At 41.9% G+C, this 20,758-nt stretch overlaps 1 protein-coding gene and 1 long non-coding RNA gene across 9 annotated transcripts in view; one reads left to right on the plus strand and one right to left on the minus strand.

The window, feature by feature from the left end:
* Positions 1–14,623, plus strand: part of LOC149340907 (CTD small phosphatase-like protein 2) — a 56,814-nt gene extending 42,191 nt beyond the window's left edge. For all 6 annotated transcript variants that reach the window (XM_089549830.1, XM_089549831.1, XM_089549834.1 and 3 more), the window contains 3 exons: positions 5–131; positions 930–1,025; positions 1,853–14,623. In XM_089549830.1, coding sequence (XP_089405956.1) covers positions 5–131; positions 930–1,025; positions 1,853–1,918 — 289 coding nt within the window. In that variant the 3' untranslated portion in view covers positions 1,919–14,623. The remainder of the gene's footprint in view (positions 1–4; positions 132–929; positions 1,026–1,852) is intronic.
* Positions 14,624–15,910: 1,287 nt separating this feature from the next.
* The window catches only part of LOC149340909 (uncharacterized), a 55,919-nt gene continuing 51,071 nt past the window's right edge, over positions 15,911–20,758 (minus strand). For 2 of the 3 annotated variants that reach the window (XR_016283670.1, XR_016283667.1), the window contains exons 5-6: positions 17,065–17,137; positions 15,911–16,222 (exon numbers count right to left, since the gene is read on the minus strand). This is a non-coding gene — a long non-coding RNA (uncharacterized LOC149340909). Of the gene's footprint in view, positions 16,223–17,064; positions 17,138–20,455; positions 20,533–20,758 lie in introns of all 3 variants that reach the window. The other variant, XR_016283666.1, reaches the window with a different exon arrangement.

Here is a 20,758-nt window from a genome sequence, read left to right on the forward strand (position 1 = left end):
TTAGGTTTCGGCTCTTCAGGGAGCACTGTGTGTGTGTCAGTGGAAATTACATCAAGGACCTGACCATCCTGGGCAGAGACCTTGCCAAGACTATCATCATCGACAACTCACCGCAGGCATTTGGCTACCAGGTAGGCTGGGAAGCACCTAGTTTCAGACCATGGCGAATTGTTGCACGAGTGTAGAAAATAAAGGAGATGCATCTTTCGGTGATAGAATATGGAAAAAGAGGAATCGGGCATGGGCAGGGCATGTAGCACGGAGAACGGAAAACTGATGGTCTGTTAGGGCAGCAGAGTGGATTTCAAGAAAAGAAAAATGCAGCAGGGTACAGCAGAGAGTCGGTTGGGGAGGATTGAGAGTCGGGTGGGGAGAGCTGAGGTTGGGGAGAATTTGCATGGATAGGGTGGCCGCTGTTGGCGTAGGACCAGTTGATCGAAGATCAGCGGGAGAGGTATGTGTAAGTAAAACAGCGCTAGACACGGGACAAAGGAAGAACGACACAGCACAAGGCACCTTGTGCTGTGTTGTTCTTCCTTTGTCCCATGTCTAGCGCTGTTTTACTTACTTATGATGTACCAACTTGCCCAAGCCTCCGCCTTAACAGAGGTATATGTGTTGCAGTGGGCATAGCTGAGCGGGTGATGATGATCTTTTGACAAGTTTTTAGCTTTGGACTAACAGCTTGCCCGACTCTCTATTTTTCTGTCCATGCTATTGAGTACGTAGCTGTCAGTACCCTGTCACTTCATACACCTTTGATTAATCTCTTGTGTTGAATAGATGCCAAGTGAGCTTGATAAGTTTCTCATACATTGGCATTCGACTGTAGAAGGTATTGCTAGTGGGAGAAGTGACTTTAACATTAAAGTCGAGGGGTTTTTTTTTGTTTGTTTGTTTTAAAGCTGTGTCTTCACCATGCCTTACAGTTGGAGAATGGCATCCCCATTGAGTCATGGTTCATGGACAGGAATGACAGGGAACTCCTGAAGCTTCTGCCCTTCCTCGAGAGCTTGGTGTCGATGGTGAGTGAGCCCCGAATGACGTCTCTTCTGTTAATGTTTATGTCGTTTCTCATATAAACACATGCGATTTATTCCACCAGTTCAATTCCATAAAAGTATCTGAAATGTATAATGTTAGGCTAGCTGAAAGATACAAGAAGGACATAAAACAAAATATAAATTGCTTGAGTGACACGGCACACCTTTCACAAAATGTACAAGTTTATCCTAGCAGACACAGCGAGCTGTGGCATATTCCAACCTGCCGCACAATATATGGTACACATAGTCTAGCAAACACGTTGCCCCGTCTTCTAAATAAGTTTCAAACTGCACAAGTTGATCTTTCACGTGCATGCCGCCAAGTTATACACGATGTATGTGTCACTTTATAGATTCATTGCTTTTTTATCCCTTCACTGCTTCTTTATCTCTTTCGTTTCCGTATAGTGTTGACCTGATTTCAGTAACCGAATTCCTGTTGTTTGGTGACGTGTATTTTTCTGTTTCCTTTTTTTGTTACCATTTTTTGTTGTGCACTTCTTTACTAGTCATTTTTCTAATAATACGCAAAACCATTTTTGATAACTATTGTTTGCATTTTGAGATGCTACTTGTTTAAAACATTTATGTTACCTGCTGCCCTGCAATGGGGGGGCCGAGGGGCACGTCAAGCTAAAATTTCTGGCTTTTTTCCCTCCGCCCTCACCATGTGTACATGGGAAAATAAATTGAAAATTGAAATTATAATGTTGTCGAAAAAAAGTGGAGAAAAAAAAAACAAATACGTTGACCTCTTTAAAGTGCTACAACATTAGCTTGGCTCTCTCTCGCACACCCTTTCTCAGAGGGATGACGTGCGGCCCCACATCTGCAACAAGTACCACCTCGCGAGCTTCCTTCCTCCGGACTAAGTGAAACTGGTGCACCTCAGCAGCACAACAGCCCACCCGTGCCAGGAGGAGGAGGAAGAGGAAGAAGAAAGGGGAAGAAAAGAAAGCAAAGCTACACAGGAAAGCATCGTCAGGCAGTTCTGTAAATATGTAGTTTTATGCCACTTTTTGGCATGCCAACAGTTGGTTACATCATGGCACCTCACTACTATACACATAGCTTTTATGAGGATTCCGCTGTTGGATGCGTGCTCCATAATCTCGTCTTGAGAGGGCGCTGAGTGCTTGGGAACATGCTTACTTTTCTCTTCACAATATTCACGGTAGAAGAGAAGGGGGGTTCTTTGAAGTGCAGGCTTGAACAAGAGGAAGGAGGGGAGCGTCAGTCCACTGACCAATGTTTTGACAGGAGGACTTTCTTTCTTTCTTTCTTTCTTTCTTTCTTTCTTTCTTTCTTTCTTTCTTTCTTTCTTTTATTGATTTCCATTTTACATTATGGAGGAGGCCGAGATAAAAGCTGCTACAGTGCAGCTTGAGAGGCCGTCAACCCTCTTTACACATGGCACCTCAGAGAAGCACAACATATGAAGCACAACATACACAGGTCGCCTGTCCCTTGAAAACAATCATCCAGATATACTTAGGAGATAAGATGGAAAAGAACTGTTACAACACGCTACATAATCGGTCTAAAGTACATGAACTCAAGGAAAGTCTTAAAATGTGAGGGGCTCATATTTCCGATATTGATGCCATTTTCATTGAGAAAATTTAATAACCGCAGTAAATTGTTCTCAAGCATTTGTTTACTGTAAGTTGGCCTGTGTTTTAAACCTCCCACTTTTCAGAGTGGCGTGCACTGTAAGCGGGTACGTTTAAACGTAAATTAGCAATGTCAAGTAATATAAAATTATGTTTCTTTATACTAAAATAGAATTGTTTTCCTCTCATCATCTTGCCCAGACGGTGAGAAGTTTTCCTATCAGAACATTGCTCAACAGACTGAGGGTTCCCTCTTTCTCTTTGTTGAAGTTTGTGCCTTTTCATAATATTGTTCTTCATTTTGACAGGAGAAGCTGTTCATAGTTTGTCCGCAGTTTTGGATGTTTATTGTTTTATTTGATACTTTGAGTTAACCCCTTGTAATATGAGGCTTTTATGCAATGCAAACTTGTTATTTTTATCTGCACATATTTTTGTTGGCTTTAGTGCAATATTACTTGCTTAAGAAAAGACAAGTTGGGCACTAGAAAGGGGTGCAGAAACACAGAATGGGTGTGTGCTAAGACAGTTGATTTTTTTGTGTGTGTGTGTGTGAGGCTGAATTTATAATGGCCGCTTAAATAGGCTGCAGCAAAAGTAAGGGTTGTACAATTTGCTTCTGCATGTTTGACCTTGGTGCGGCTTGCAAGAGCGACGTATGTTACTCAGCTTCCAACTGGGAAGGGCCTTTCAGAATTGGCATCATGAGGCACCTTTGCGCTTGAAGGCTGTACGGACAATGGCCTCTGATGTGTACTTCACAGTTTGCATGTTTTCGACTTCAGTGGCAGTCTGTCGTGAGTTGGGTACCTAACATATGTCGAGCTGGTATTTTGTAACTGCCCACCCCCTCCCCTCTACCCACAGTGCAACAAGAGTTCAGGCTTAAAAAAAGAGAGAGAGAGAGAGAGAACACAGACACTGTGCTTGCTTTCAACTGAATTCTATTGATCTCAACAACTGGAGAAGGAGGGCGGAGGAGAATTTAGAATTTTGCTAAAAAGAATGCGTGCGCAAGCTTTGTTTTGACTGGTACTGGTACGGGAAGGGTTGTGTCGACTTGCCATCAGCCGGCACTTCGAGGGAATTTGGCCAGCAGCCCATGTGTGGGGCACTTTTGCCTAAAGTAATTATTTTGATTGCATCATTAATCCTTGACGTCTCTGTGTTTACTTGTAAAGCTGTGTTTATTTTGAGCTTGGTGCTGTGTTCATGTTCTCTTTTCTTGTTGCTCCTGTATTCTTATTGAGCTGTAGCAATGCGCATTGGTGGCTCATGGTTCCTTGATCTCTGTTGTCACTATTCTTCTGCCTGCAAGCATCGTCTGCATCATGTGTCTTAATTTTTTTAAAAAGAGCTCTTGGAGTGTTCGCATTCAGACCCAGATAAAAAGACGGCAGCTTAGCTCTCTAGTATACGATTACATTAGCTGGTCATGTCTAACATCCCTGCCTTCTTTTTGGAAGCCTGCCACCAACATTTGATTGTTTCAAGGCTAAAATGAAGAGCTGTCTTTCTCCATGAGAAGTGGATGCATTCTTTGGTACGTTGAATGCATCTGAGTCGGATATCTGTCAGTCGATGTTGAAGTGATGTAAATGGGCTGTAGCAGTTGTTTTAGTTTTCATTTTGCTATTTGTTTTCATGTGTAGCGTGCTTTGTTGGCTGTGCTGGGAGCAACTTTAGTTTGTTTGTTTGTACAATTTAGCTAAATTTTATGATGGGCCCCTTTTTACAGATTCTTGTCAGTGTTACAAGGCTGAGAAAGGTAGCATACATAACCAGTGATTACTATTTGCTAGTGATTATTATTATTTTTCTCTTTCTCTCCTTCCTTGTTTGTTTATATTTAGCACAACATTGCCTGTGCAATGGCATAAGTGTTAACAGACCCATGGAACTTGTGCCTGGTGTGAGAAATTGTACTGGATTCATGTCGTTTGACTGTTTGTATTTAACAGATATAGAGCTGTAAAAATGGGGAGGGGAGACTAGCTATTTCTTTTTGAGAGCAGAGTTCAAAATCAATAAGAAAAGCAAAAAAAAAATCAAATACATGCAAAAAGTGAGGGAAAGGGGATGAATTTTACTCCTAATTTTAATGGCTATGGAAGGCTTAATAGTCAGCTTGAGTGCTTTATTGCAAGTTTATTGTTATAAGTTCATCTTTCTGCGGTGCAATCATTGAACGTCAATGGAGACAGGAAATGTATAGCTTAATGTGTATGCTTTTTTTTGTTGCTGTCGAAGTTGAGTCTGGAGAAGTTTATGAGAAATGCCACCAAAGTACGCAGCGTGTTGTGTCACTATACTGACAATGCCCAAAACTGCGATTTGGGACAAGAATTTGCTGCCGGCTGAAAAATTTATGGAGTCCAGAACATTCAATGTGCCAAAAAGGAAGGTGCTAGTAATGACAAGACAGATTCTTTCTAATGATAAGCATTTGGAACCTGACATACTGTACCTGCAGCAAAAACATGTACAAAAACAGTGCAAATGTTTAGAGACTGCTCTCATTTTGTTTTATTTGTTGTGCAAGCATTAATAGCAGAGAGTTCTTTGTTTCATTTATTAAACTGCACAATTTCATTAAAACATTGCATTGTGTGGACACCTTTGTTTTGGATCTGCTGTTACCAACCTAAGATGACTTGTATCTCAATTTTCTCTTGTTGGGTACTTCAGAGCCAGAACTGTATTCTCTAGCGATCTGTTTTGGTGGTAGAAATTTCATGATGCAGCATCATCAGCATGGTACCATGTCACAGTGAAAGGGCGTTCATGAATGTCGTTATGTTTCTGCCAGAGCATTTCATCAACATTGCTGGGCGTGTTTGGCTCTATGCCAAGTCCACATTTGAGCTGCACTCGCATTGAGGCTGCTTTTCTCATTTCTCATCAATGGGGACAACATGGAAATCCTAGCAGTTGGCAGAAAGGCAGTGGTACGACTGTTTCGGTTGGACCTCTAAGGAGACTGTTCTGTATCTCAGTCCACATCAGTGCACTCGGCAACAGTGTGGCTTCAGTGTGTCATTTGAATGAGGTTGGTTGATCCTCGGATCTTTTGCGCCACTGCCAGTTTTGCAGCACTGGCAAATGGGTGCGTTCTGGATGTCCCAGAAAGTGGTCACTGCATCGTACAGCCCAAGATGTGCCGGTTATATTTTAATTGGAATGTGGCAGAAGTGGTTGTAACATTCGCGTTTGCCATTTTGAATGAAGGAGAAAAAGGAATTAAGGATATAAAAGGATGGTGAGTTATGATGGGCTGCCAGTCCCTGCCTAACCATTTGCTTTTAAGTTACAGGTATGCATGGCTGGGAACTGAAAATCGAGGTGTATGGTTTCAGTTACAGCTTAATCTGAGCCGTGGTTAGTGGAGCACTTGGAGTGATGCGATTTGTGTATTGGACACAGTAAAATATTAATCAAGGAAGCTCTGCTACCCATACACCTGGAATGTTTGCCCAGTCTTCTTTTGTGCATGCAAGCAAATTTTTTCGGTATTGTCAAGACCAAAATGCAGCTGGCATATTTGTGAAAACTTTACGGTTGTATTAGCACCCCTTTACGATAAAAGCTTATAGCTCGCTAATAATTATAGCACGCAATTACAGGAGAGTTCAGGAGGATGTACAGTGGATTTTGATGAAAAAAAAAAAGAAAATTCCAGTGCAGTTAAATCTGGATATAACAAAATTTAGAAAAGTCCACAGTTCTTCTTGGCATGCAGTTTCTGCATGAATACTCTGAACGAAAATTGCAGAATGAAAACCAAAATGAAAATAATTAATTTGGATGCAAACATTCACAATAAACCCTTATTATTCAGTCGTAAACTTGGAGAAACAATTTTATGTTGCAAATGGCTTCATCAAAGATTAGCAAAAAAAAAAAAGGGAACAATTTTGATATGTTCTTGATGATCATTGTTATGCTAAAACAGCTTTTGAAGTGTGTAGAATGGGGAGCTAAATAAATAATCAGCACCACATTTATAGACCTCTAGGGCATCGCTGGCTGACATGGGATACACAGGCTGAATTGGTGGTGTGTTTGCTGGCATCTCTGTGAACATAAAATGCATGGAAATGCAAGGTCATTTGCTCTATGATTTAGGCATATACTCTAATTAAGAAATGTATCATACTTCTTCATTTTATTGCTGCGATTGGTTTCTGCGGTGCATGCTGCCACGTCATTGCATCGCTATGTGCTTGGTTTGAGAAAAGATGTCATGCAAGTATTGTGTGTTAGTACTGGCTGGTATGTTGCATGATGTGCGTTGCAAAGTGGCTTGAAAGATTGGGATGAGTTTTGATGGCTTACATGAGTGACACAGGAAGAGAAGCAGTAAAGCTATGTTCCACATAGTTTCTTGTTTGCCACAACAGCATAAAACTACTATGGGCATGAACGCTTATAGTTGCTGAACCATGACATACTCTTAATTATTGGTTATGATGGTTTTCACAAGTTGCATTTGCCCTAACAATAGCACCAGTGGCCACTAGTAAAACAAGGACAAAGCACAGAACACGAATGCTGCACGACAGGTACATGTTTGTAAAGCCTGAAGTATAACCATGTACTTTGTTTTTACATTTTGCTGTTCAACCACTAGACAGGCACATAGCATTAAGGGTATGCCAGCCTGACAATACGAAGGGGGTCCATCTTGGGCTCGACACCAAGTCTGGCAACAGTGCTTCCCCAGTTCAAGGTTCAAAGCTTGTTTATTTTTAGCAGTTCACCCAAGGTAAATCGAAATAGTGTTAAATGTGGTTCATCTGAAGTGGTGGTGTGCAGTTGCTTAGAAACGAGTTGTGCCACTCACTACGTGAGTAAAAAGGCAAGGCATGAGTCAAAAGAATTGGACAAGTGATAGACAGTATCTCCTCCTAACAACCTTTGGTGATTAAGCTGAGAAATTTAATACTTTTAAAAGTGCATTCTTCCAGACAGCGAACCGCTGCATTTATTTCGAACAAAACAGGCAAGCAACATGAACAAACACAGTGTTGTGCACAAAATGCGGTTTCAGATGTCTTTCGTAAAGCAAAATTTGTGTGCGAATGAATTAGCAATTTAGGAATGAGGCGCATTTATGCTCGTTCTCCTTAGCAACATAACAGTTGGCTTTGTTCCTGTACCTTGAGTGCACTAAATTGCATGAAATATCTGCGCTTTGTCGCTTTGTTTCATCACTGGCCCCGAGAATACTTGGCCAATGCAGAGAAATTGAAGCCCTTGCTTTCAAAATGTACTGGTGTTTGTCTCTCAAAACTCATGCCAAACTTTCAGCAATTATCGGGTATGTACTGAAACAGGGTTGGCTGATGGCTCAGGATACTTGTGATGTAGCAGCTGGTTGTGGTTGTAGTGTGCAGAAAGTGATCACAGCAGTTTGACCCGTTGCCACTGTATCATTATGCGTGTTATTACTGTGCATTACTGTGTACCAATTATAGGAACTATGTGTGCTTTTGTAGCTCTGACAAGGAGGCTGTCTCTTTAGATTGTTGTTTGTTAGCTATATATACAGCACATTGTTACGAGCATAGCTGTTGTCTGTGTGCTGCCGCTGTTGGTTCTTGGGAGAGTTTAAAGAGCTTTTGGTGGAGCCAGGGAATAAATATTAGTGGAACTGGAGATGAAAGATGTTTATGAGTGCCATTATGATATTTAAAATGCGCATGCTTATCAAAGGATCTCACTATCACCATATTTGTGTGCTTTGCTGGCCAGAAAAGTTGCAGCCTTTACCAGCAGGTGACATATACAGGGCGTGTCTCAGGCGGGGTCGAGTGTGTTGTTTCTAGGTATTGTGAACTTGCTGCTTATATATTTTTTTTTTTCCATTGCGTGGTTGGAACAGTGTCGGAGGATGTGCAATTGAACAGAGAGTTGAGGATGAAAAGAACGGGAAAAGAAAGAGCGGAGAGATGAAAAGTTTGAGTGCTGCGTATACAAGCTGGATCACCGAAAAAGCAGGACCATTAGCCTGTTTATACTTTTTATTTGTGCTGATCACACCAATCAGGCAAATAGTGGTGGCCGTTGGCTCTGCGGCAATGCCAGAACACTATAGAGTCGAAAGGCTCTTTAAGACAGCAGAAATGCTTGGCGCACTAAATATGTTTCGTTGCTTGTCCATGAAGAGAGCCAGAAAGTTCCGCTCGTTTTGTACCAAGTGCGAATACAGGTCTGGTTGCAAACTTGTTTTCAAGGTGCAGGTGTGTCTTGAACTGTGCTCCTTCCTAAATTGGTGTCTTGGTTCAGGTTTTAATTTTATGCCTCCTTCCGCTTTCGGTCGGTGTCTTCAGAGAAAAAAAGAAAGATTCACAAGAAGGGCACATCATTTCTTTTTTTTTGAGTGCCCAGTCTTGTGCAGTTCTCAAAGCATGCCGCATGTAAACTTTCTGCACTCAGTGCCGTGGGCATTGGTGCCCGCTTCACTTGTATCGCCCTTTCTCTGAATGTCTCCCTCTCCTTGGCTTCTGCAGGGCACTCTTTCACACACACTAAGGTGCCACGGCCAGACCATGTAATCTAATCTCCGTAGCCTAGTTTGGAAATGAAGAGCTGGTACTACCATTCTCTAGGTGTCATTTTTAGCTATATTTCATGTTTTATACTTGGAGAGAATAAAGGGGGGCCAACATTCTGGATGTGTACATTACTCGGTGTGCTAAGTGTAGTGCGAACCGCAACATGCTAGATCTGCTTTGTTATCCCATTGTTTCAGCAAATCCTCTTTTATCACAACTGTCATAACCCAACAGGCTAGACGTGATTGTCTTGGGAATGCGCTATTGCAGGTTTTTTTTTTTTTGCAACCATGGCGAGTGCACATTTGTTCTGGTAATAGAGAGAGAACTTCTGTAAGAGGTAAGCTCTTGTGTCACATACGTGCAAAGAATGTCATTAAATGCCCAATGCTACAAGTTTTATTACCATTATATGCCATGCCTCACGTACAAACTCAATCTTGTTCACCCTAATGCAACGCATTCGCCCAAGAAATGCATACTGTTGTCCCATTGCTCACGCAAAACAGTGTGTAACTTCATTAGACACAGCATTCTTATCACATAGCAGCTAACCTTCAAATATCTCCAAAACAATTTGGTTGCAACTGAAGCCATTTTTACAGATACTCTTGGTAGTGTTTCGCTTGCATGCTAACTTATGGGCTTACGGCTACCTTTTTAATTCGCCAACCACGATTGACAGCATTTTGTGCCAGATATGTTCGACATGCGTTCGACATTACCCTGATCATCAGCTAGATCGTGTCCGCTACAGGATGAAGGCTTCATAATGCTTTTCTACGGCCCCTTTGTTGCTGCTGATGCCTTCCTTCCGAGCCTCTTATCTGGTGTTTGCTTTTTTTTTTCTTTCCAGTTTTTTTGGTTAGCTTTATTTGTTACGTTTTTCTACAAAAAAGAATTGTCTGAGCTCAGGGCCAATCCTGTGTTTGCCTCTATCTTTGTCCAATATTTTCTGCTGTTTGATTCCAAAGGTCTCATCACCTGGCTTTTAGTCGGCCTCGGCTGTGTTTTGTTTCCCCCTTTAGAATTCACTCTGTTGCCCTGTTGTGTTGCAACAGGTAACTGTTACCATCAGCTATCTGTTGGCTGAACTATGTGTCCAACAGTGGTCTGTTTCTTCCTCTTGATTCCCACAAGGATAACCAGCTTGTTCTCCATTCCTTTTGCCCTCTATTCCTCAAGGTTATGCATCATTTTCTTTTCCATAGCGCACTGCGCTGTACTCAATTTGCTTTCAAGCTTTTTGGTAAGACACAAATGCTTCGGTCCCACGAGTAACTACTGGCAGGCTAAGACTGTTGTGTACTTTTCTTTTCAGGGATAGCAGTAAACTGCTGTCCGTGATTAGAAAGTGCCTGTCAAATGCAGTCCAACAAACTTCTTTCTTTAAGTCACATTTCAACATTATTGACAGCACTGTGTGCTTGCGACTACAATTATAAAAGTGAAATTTTTCAGCTAGTTATCAAGCATCACCATCATCATGGCACATAATGATGTAAAATCTTGATGCATAGCAAGGCTCCAAAATTAATGGGACTTCCAGCCTGGGGCATTTAATGTCACTTCTTGGGTGCATGTGGCACGAGTAAGAGTCAAAAGGATGCTTTGAGGATGAGAGGTCCTATATGTATTGGCAAAAGTAACACCGCTGCAAGAAACTGTGAAGCTTCACTCGAGGGTCACAATGATGCATGAAAAAATTTGACAAGTGCAGCATTGGCCTATTTGTTCACGAAGTCGCATATCTTTGCAGCTGCATCACATTGCACGTAATGTACAGGCACATCATGCATAACAAAAAATGTGCTTTCTGCACATTTTCTCCCACCACTGAGGGCTGAACTTCTCAAGTAATATTGTTGCACGTTTATTCAAGTAATGTGCAATGCGGGGCTATTTAGTGTACCTCTTTTCTATGTAATGAGTTTTAGTTGAGAACGGCATGCACTTATTTGTTATATAGGTTGATGCATTGATATTTTGGAGAAGCGAGCAGACAATTGGCTGTCAGCTAAATACTGGCTACTATATGAGGGTTGCACCATAAGTATTGAAGCTGCTGTAGCTGGTACTGCTGTTGTAGATTAATAAAACGCATTCAAATTGCAGCAGCATGCTGGGCTACCTTCCGTGGTGTTGCTTACGTTGCATCAATCTGTTGACGCATTTTGTGGCAGCTGCACTTGACCCTTTCCAATGTCGCGCGCCATTTCAGGAAATTTTTTTCCGCCAAAGCTGTCTTGTCAGTTTTGCGACACATAACAGCAGCTGTTAATTGAGTACAAGGCATCAAAATGGCCAGAAATTGTAGCATTCGGAACAGCAGGATTTGTCAAACGAGCGCTCGAGAGATTGTTCAGTAATTTTTTTATTATTATTATTAGTGTGCGCATAACGCTAGAAATTTAGAATTAAAATATGTTACAGGTTATAAAATCTCTCTACAACTATTGCTTCCAAGCTCACTGTTTTGAGAAATATTTACAGTGTTCGATATCCGATATAAAAAGAACCCCAGTAGAATATGAAAAGTGCTGAATTTGTCTGAAACAGAAATCACTGCTGGGTGTAACACACCATCAGAAAAAGCTGCAGGTCCACTTTGTACACGGTCGCGTACGTGGCATCTGAAAGCGGTAATTGAAAGCAGAAACGAGATATCCCAAGGCAAGCTGCTGTGTGCCAGGCTTCAGAAGAAATTTTACCACCCATGCACAAGTAGTGGATCAAGCCTGTGCATATCAAAACTGGTTCAGAGCATAGCATGGTAGGTGCACCCAAATGATGCACTCCATTTGCAGGGCTGCGCTTGCTTTGTGTGCTCGAGTTGCACTACTGTACTTGCTTTCATTAAGGTGGGATGTGGCGAAAAAAAGTGGCCAAATGCACCTGAACATTTTGATTTTCGACTTTTAAGCCAGGGAATTGCAAAGCAGGAAGATGGGATTATTGGCACAAAGCAGGAGAGACTAGAAGTCTTTAAAGAGGCCTTTGACCTGCGATGGACTCTCAAGTCAACTAAGGATGATGATCGTTGCAAAGTGTCGCAGCTTAACATCTTAGTACGAGCCAAGCACAACTTGATAGTGGCTTCCCATATCCATCTGGCATCACTTTTCTGAACATTCATGGCTTCTGTAACTGCAGTTACCTCTCCACTATTTTTGAACAACTGCGCACAATTCGATATTGACAAGCCGAGTCTTTGCCTTCTTTGTATTGCAGGCAGGTCCAAAGACTTTCTGGAGTGCCCAAAAATATGCTGAATGAACATTTGTTATCACTTGCATAGAAACAGACAGGTTAACTGACTTTTCACCTGTATTTACATTACCATCAGAGGCAGAAGAATGAAAAGTTTGCGTTTAGTGATATTAGTTAACTCAACAACATAAAGATCGCAAGCAACTTTCACAATTTGGAGTTTGGTTTATAATTTAGCTACAAGCCTCAAGAAACATTCCTCTGGTTTTGATAATTAAAATTTACCTTCCTACCTACTGTTATGGTGAGCTATCCTCAGTTGAAGACTGATGATTGTCCAGGTTGAGACACAGTTAGTGGCATGCGTGTTAAGGATATGGCTAAATTCTGCCCACAAATCAAAACAGTTGTGATTGCCACATCCCTTCTTGAAAAGTTCCAAGCTGAAACACTTCTTCATTGTTGTCTTGCACTGGTGGACACAGTAGGGCCCTCTTCAAGACAAACAGGACAGGATATTGCACGTCTGCTCAGCGTAGCAGAAGTGTGATTTACAAGAGAATTCAAGTGCTGAGAATAAATCGATAATGAAACAAGTTTGGTTTGGTTTATGGGGGTAAATTTAACGTCTCAAAGCGACTCGTGCTACAAGCGACGCCGTAGGGAAGGGCTCCGGAAATTTCAACCACCTGGGGTTCTTTCATGTGCGTTCACATCACACAGTACACGGGCCTCTAGAATTTCGCCTCCCTCGAAATTCGACTGCCGCGGCCAGGTTCGAACCCGCGTCTTTCAGGTCGGCAGCCGAACGCCATAACTACTGAGCCACCACGGTGGCTAATGAAACAAGTGTCTGTGACAAGTTTGCAAGGAAACATGAAGCACTACAGAAAAATGTTTTCAAAAATTCTGACAGCACTTTCATTCAACCATTCAATTGAAGTGGGGTTTTAGCAACTCTCATTTTGTCTTGCGGAGAAATCTGCCAAATGCTTGCTAAAGCATTTCCAAATTTCATGCACCAGAAAAACCCGTCATCAGGCTGAGAAGCGGAATGTGCCCAACTGCATGTCACGTGAAGGGCCAGTGGCAATTCACTATTTCTCTTGCCATGCTGGGGCGCCTACCATGCTCTCAATTTTGTTCTCTGTTGCGTTTTCTTCTATTGCACATCATCTTAGCCATAAAAACGCATTGGTCACTTGTTGCTTGGTTTGGTTTAGTTTATGGGGTTTAACGTCCCAAAGCGACTAAGGCTATGAGAGACGCCGTAGTGGAGGGCTCCGGAAATTTCGACCACCTGGGGTTCTTTAACGTGCACTGACATCGCACAGTACACGGGCCTCTAGAATTTCTCCTCCAAAGAAATTCTAGCCGCCGCGGCCAGGATCGAACCCGCGTCTTTTGGGTCAGCAGCCGAGCACCATAACCGCTGAGCCACCGCGGCGACGGTCACTTGTTGCTGTGAAATGGCAGTCGGTACAGTACTGCTAGAGGTTGTGTTGACCCTTTGTGCACGAGTTGGATTCATGTTGAGATTTCATCTCGCACCAAGTCTATGGGGAACTGAACAAATGTCCTTGAACTGTTGATCTTGTCATAAAATCCAGCCTGAAATTGTTAGTTTGAAAAAGAGTCCACTATAACTGTCTGCAGTCAAAAATTTTTCAGGCTTAGGCGATACAAACTAGCACGTAATAAACATTCTTGGCCCCCGGTAACAAGAGTTCTGGCTTCTTTTGCACTGTTGCCTGAACCTCTACGATTGGATTGTACAATACCGCATGCAAATTTCAAACCATTTACAGGGAGTGTCTGTGGCCAGTGCAAAAACGTTTGCCATATACCCATTGCAACAGTGGTGGTCGTACGCTGGAAGATGAATCTATACATCTGTCTGAATCCATACATGATGCTAGAACACTGTTAATGAAAAAAGTAGCGGTTTGTGCTTTTTTCAGAACACAAAAAAACATTTTTCAAGATGTTCCTCTCTCACACCTTATTGTTACTTTCCACGCTTCGCAGTGACTGTAGAGGAATGGCACTGTTGCAGTTCACTTTGTCAATAAACAAGCTGTGTACATTTCTATACCCCTGCTACCGTTTCCATGTAATTAAAGACATGATCACGCTTTTTATTATGCTGTCTTTCATTCAGTCAATTGAATAAATAAAGCATCTTAATATTATGGCACTGTTCTCTTTCAACATGCATCCTTCATGAAAATTTGGATCATTTCACTGTAGGTGCCGAGAAAAAAAAAACTATTACATAGTGTACACCAACTACTATGTTGCCTTATCAAACTAGAGCACTACAATTTGTTAAAATGGATCAGATAAAAACCAGACTTAATTTCTACACCTGCAACCAACGCAAGAAAAAATTCAAACACCTAAAAGCAACGTTTTTCCAGTTGATGGGCTTTTACATGCTAAAGAATGCTGTGAGGCACGCTGTAATAGAATATCTATTCTGACCACCCAGAGTTCTTTAATATTTCGACCTAATCTCAATACACAGATCTGTATGCATTTCACTGGCACTAAAGTGTGGCTACCACAGCCAAAATCAAACCAGCAAATTGTACAATTAAACCACCACGGTGGTCTTCACTTTTTCTTGTTTTGTGCACTCGAGTAAAGGCAGATGGTGGTAAAGGTGACCTACCACTGATGATAGCATCAGGAGAGATAATGAACAAAAACAACTGCCTATGTCAGGTATGTGCCATATTGTGTGGAAAAAAAAAAAAAAAGTGATGTGAAATGGCACAGAAAATGCATGAAACGATGCAGATCCTAAGAAAAGGAAAGGGGGTCCCCGACGAACCTGGACCATGAAAAGAGCTCTCAAAACCGAAGTGACCACTCTGGAAAGCTACGTCAATGGTGGGAACAAAATGAACCAAGTCTGTGACGAATGAACCCACACCTTTCGCTTCCCTAAAATCAGTTATTTCGTGAGGCTCTCTATTAAAGTGACAGTCTGCTAGTCATTTCTGCAGAGCACCTTATGCTTTGCGCCCAAAAGGAGCTTTTTACAAAACATGTTGGTGATACTGCCTCTTCAACCTTATTTCACAGTAGGTGGAGTCATATGAGAGAAAACGTGGCAGAAAGTTCTGGATTAATTTTGACCATCTGAACTGCGTTAACTGGACCCAGCATTGCACAGCAGTTCGATAGTTTTTCATTTTTGTTAAAAAAAAAACGATTTCTGCAGCCAGGATTGGTTCCTATGACTGGGTTCCACAGCAGACTGCCACAGCCACTTCGCCCTCATGACAGGCGATTGCAGACTTTTACAAGTCACTTGCAAACAGAAACTATTGCAATGCACAATGCAAGAAAAACGAAGGAAAGTTTAACACTTGGCAACTGCTTTTTCATCCGTCGTTTCTCACACGCTATGTGCCTGCAAAATATGCTTCTCCAAACAGCCCAAGCTGCTACCCTATTGAAGAACCATGACCCATGATGCAATAAAAAATTCATTTACTTCTGCCAGGACCACATGAGAATGGCATCAAAAGAGCAGACAGTCGCAGGTTGGGACACGCAGGATCTTCAAGCAAGGCCCTTTGTCGGAATTTGGGGCCGAGCCATCATAGGTGCGTCTTCCACAGCCTTTGGCTCCCGTCTAGAAACACCAGCCATGCAGTCGACCAGCCAAGCAAACGTCCAGCAGGGAGCACAGCTTCACAACAGACAGCACATACTGCTAGCGCAAAACCTTTTCACAAGGCTTCACTTAGCAGTCGTTGCTGGTGCCAAGAGCTCGCTTCAAAACCTAAGAGGCCAGGAAGAAGGAAGTACAATATGGTTACTTTAATGGCATAAAACCATAACTACCTATTTTGATGAAAATATAAGTCCAATTTACTAGATTTGTTGACAGGTACTATGGCAATATATAGACTATCGGGGACTAAAGTCTCCAGGAAAAACTAGTGGCAACCAGACCAAATAGCTGTTATGGGCAGGTGGCTTGAGGCCACACTTTTGAAGGTTTAATTTAGGCTTACATGCTCTTATGTGCGGTAGCCAAATGAGGTGGTAGTTGGACGAAGCGGTACCTGTGCAGCTTGATTGCTTGCTGGCTTTTGTACCCCGATAGTACATGATGAGGGTCTGTAACTGCATGCATTTCCGCAACTGCCGCGTGCAGTATTAGAAAACCGAAGGCTACAAGCCAGCAGCATACTAGACAAAGCAATTGCGGACATAATGAAAAAAGTGCAACTGTCTGCATCCTGAAAACAGAGTGCCAATAGGCGTTATCCACAAGTTTATTTAGCGGCAGGAAGCGCAATCAGCAGTGCTGCGTGCTAGCAGTTTATCCATCCCCTAGCAGAAAGGCAACCTGGCATCTGGTTTCAAAGATAACATTTACTCTGATTCATGGCTGACACAAACAATGTTTTTAGTAGTGTTGTGCTATGAGGGGGTGTTTTCTCTCGTCCCAGTTATTCCAGTGCAACCAATGAAACAAACAGGCAGACATAAATCTGTGGTTGCACTGCAGTTATCCGTATTTGGAGATCTGTGATGGGTAAAAACCAGCAGCAGCCAAAGCAGCTTGCAACTGGTTATTCACATGCACAAGGTATGATGAAAGCAGAGTATTCACACCTGGCTACTACTGTGTGCCGGTGACAGGCTTCACAGGCTTCCCTTCGCTGGCTTCCAGAACTCGAGCGACGACCTGGTCATATAAAATAAACAAATGACACAAAAAGTGACGCTATAGTTTTCAGACATGTTTAGACTGTCTGCAGGAGTGTTAGCGTTAAAATGTGGAAAGAACTTCTTTCTTCAAGTGAACAATGCACCCACAATGGAACTACAGATCGTTGCACTGCTCAGAGTGGCCCGCTCACAGTGCCCAGTTGCATTCCTCAAGTTCGTGCTCAATGTAATGCAAAGGTGACATTCGGCGATATTTGTTTTATACTACATTTTGGTTGGGTACATGTCAAATTCTGCGAGAATTTATCGGAAGTCCACATTATCTGCAGCAATAACAGACCAAAAAAGATGTTTTTGTAACATCTCTGCCAGCAGCGCCATTTCTCGCCCACAGAGGGTTGGGGAGCACTCAATTTTTCAAGTCTTCCATTTATCTGGTTTCATTATTCCGCCATCCACAAAGAGCTGGTGCTGCCTGCACAACTATAGTCAAGCATCTTTTTCGGTCTGGCACCGCCGCATGTAATACAAACTTCCGAATAACTAATTGAATCAGGCAAGTACCCGACCCAAACACAGCATAACACAAAAATAACTGCCTACCCTGCGTGAAATCTGAGAGCAAATTTTTTGCGAGGCATACCAAGCAAATCAACAGTGTGTACAAGCGCAGGCTTACGTGGGTTGAGTAACAATGTACAATTTCCACCACTGGCTTCATATTTTTAAGCGCTAGAAAGATTCTCACAGTGCAGTTGATAAGTGCACAGAGTAGGATGCAATTTGTGAGGGCAGGAAAAAAAAAATTGTGATGACATTAAAGCTGTTCCTTGCTTTTTCCCCAAGCTATGACAAAAAAAATTTGTCAGACTTGCTTAGCATCTGTGGAAAACAGCATGATGATGGCAATGTGAATTATCACATTTGAAGCTAGCATTCCATCTCCAAGCAGAACATGTATACTGTAGCTTCTGCCACAGTAAACAAAATTGTGCAATGACTGCTTTAAAGCTGAATGCACCTGAAGTTACAAGCTAAGCTACTTGAATAAAACCGGCACTGCCACGAGGGTAAATTTATGAAAGTTTTGAGTTCCAGCAAGAATAGCGACTACCTCAAAACTTGGTGCATTTAAGGAGTTTTAAAGTTAAAGTGCAAGCATCTACATAGGCAAGAAAAAGCCATGTTGCGGTTTTTGCTAGCGGTGTTAGGAAAGTGGACCTTGTTAACTCTTTCCCTACCGCGCCCATTGAGCATCGTTAGCCGCTAACGATAATTTCATGCCCCGATTTCAAAACCTTCTACGTTGCTAATGGCCACACTGCAGATGTAGTTTGTAGGCCAGGAACCAGTTTTGTTCCCAATGTAGTGTTCTTTTGTCCCGCAAGGGGGCACTTTTTAACGCACTGCGAAGAAATGAAGACGCGGACCTGCGCTCATTGCCCGCCATGTTGCCCGTAGATGACGCCTTCGCCGCTCGACTTCGGAGCCTTCCGCGTTGCTTACAGGCACGATGCGCTTCTGGCTTATAGCCGGAGAACTGAAGTTTTGTTTCCGATGTTTTTTTTTTTGCCCCTACAAAACGACATTTTTTTTAAACCACTCCGAAGATGCGGTATTATCGAAGTCGCTTGGTAGCCTCCGCATGCGCGGCACGCGCTCTAGAACAGTAAATCTCAGGACTCCGTTTCATTTGCGAGTGATTTAATCGACGTCCTGTGCAACAACAAGCCTGAAAATGTTGCAAGGTGCTGAAGATAATTCAGTTTTCACATCGGTGATGATGGAAACCAGCCTGAAACACAGGCGGCTGCGCTCCGATGCACAACGATAGGGTTTCCAGTTATTCTTTTGTGGCAACAATACTATTCAAGATAGAAATGATTTTTTTTTTTTTGCAGAGAGTGGCCAATAGATAAACAAACATTTTGCATATTTCAGAAAATTTTTAACATTTTTTTCTTTTAATATACAAGCGTGTTTTTGCAAGTTTTGTTGAATTTTTTTCTAAAGTCTCGTTTTTATAGAATAAAATTTTTTGTTGCAACATGCAATTGGTTGTTTAAACGTATATTAATAGAAAGCACCTTTATTCAGCTCTGTTTTTAGGTATTGCAATGAATACTGAATTCAGTAGTTTTTACAGAAAAAAAAAAATGTACTGAAACCTTCATAAAATGGTTATTTTCCCCATGGTAGGGAAAGAGTTAAGAGACACACAATGGTAAGAATGTTCCTAAAGGGAGGCTGCTAATGAAATGGACAATTTGGACAAAATTTTCAATTTCTCAATTTATTTTCGTGATTATCAGATCTTCATCTGTCTCGCTACGAAAAATTATAACGGACTATGAAGAAGAAGCTGATGTTTTCTTTTATTTGGGGTTGTCGAAAATTGTGAGCAAATCGTGCTCCTGGTGGTCCCAGCGCATCGAAGATTCTGCGGCTTTGCAACAACAGAGCATCGCCATCTCAGCACTACAATGAAGAGGAGAGAGATCAGAGTTTTTGCTGGTTGCAATGCCGCAAAGCAATAAACGAGGCAAACAAGGAAATAAACTTGATTTTCTTGGCTTTGACATATTCTGCGATTGCAATCACTGATACCTTCACCATTTTATAATAAATGATAGCAGAATGATGCAGATTTTCGCGAATGAATCCAGAGACGTTGCCAAGCGCAATAAAGCTCTTAATTTTTGTATGCATACATGCATTAGTTCTGGAATGTTATTTTTGTATTTTTGTTTGGTACTGTATTTTTGTACAATAGCTTTATTGCACAGAAGTGGGCTTTGTGAACATCTGACATGAAAAATTTGTGCACATTTTCCTTAATAATGGAGCGCCACCGATATGACTTTACTTTATGACTGAGTAGTAATTACTCAGCAGTTGTAATGTAAGAGAAAGCTTAATATAAAATGCAATTCTGAAATTGGCATAAAAAGTTATGTTTCTGTCAAATCTAGGTGCATTTCATGCATGAATAATGGAAACAGTTCTAACAGCCAGAAACTCCCTTGCTATTTTGTTGTAGCAGAAAATGCAAAAAAAATTTAAAGAAATTTTGAACAAAAATTGAAACTGCCATTTGGTTTGCTATGACTACTGGTTTGCTACAGTAAGCAGCCACTAACACCTTCAGATTTTATGATAACAACAGAAGCCACAAAACTAAGGCTGACGTTTTAAGGCCAATATGAAGTTTATATTTGGTTTTCAGTCGAACTAGCTTATGCAAAGTGGTAGGCACTAGGAGGCTTGATAGTGCACGCCGGCGGCGGCATTTCTCTGCGGGCTGGTTTGTAAATGGGAGGTAGTCTTAACTCACCTCCTCAAAGTCAGGGAAGGCGTCAATCTTGAGCTTGGAGTACACCAAGACGCCATTGACCTCAACTTCAAAGGACTCTGCAGTGATGACAATACACACACAGTGAACCTCATTTGACAGACAGCAGCAAATGCAACTAGCCAACTATTTCTGCACGGCAACACTACCATTCAGATTGCATCAGATTGCTATCAGACTACATCAGTGCTTTCAAGTCGCATTCCCTGTATCTACCGTATTTTCCGGTGTATAAGACACACCCTTGTATAAGACGCACCTGCTATATATGCAGGCTGTCATTGA

This window comes from Amblyomma mixtum, chromosome 6 (genome assembly GCF_055824585.1).
Source record: "Amblyomma mixtum isolate Tamu chromosome 6, ASM5582458v1, whole genome shotgun sequence".
Taxonomy (NCBI): Eukaryota; Metazoa; Arthropoda; class Arachnida; order Ixodida; family Ixodidae; genus Amblyomma; species Amblyomma mixtum.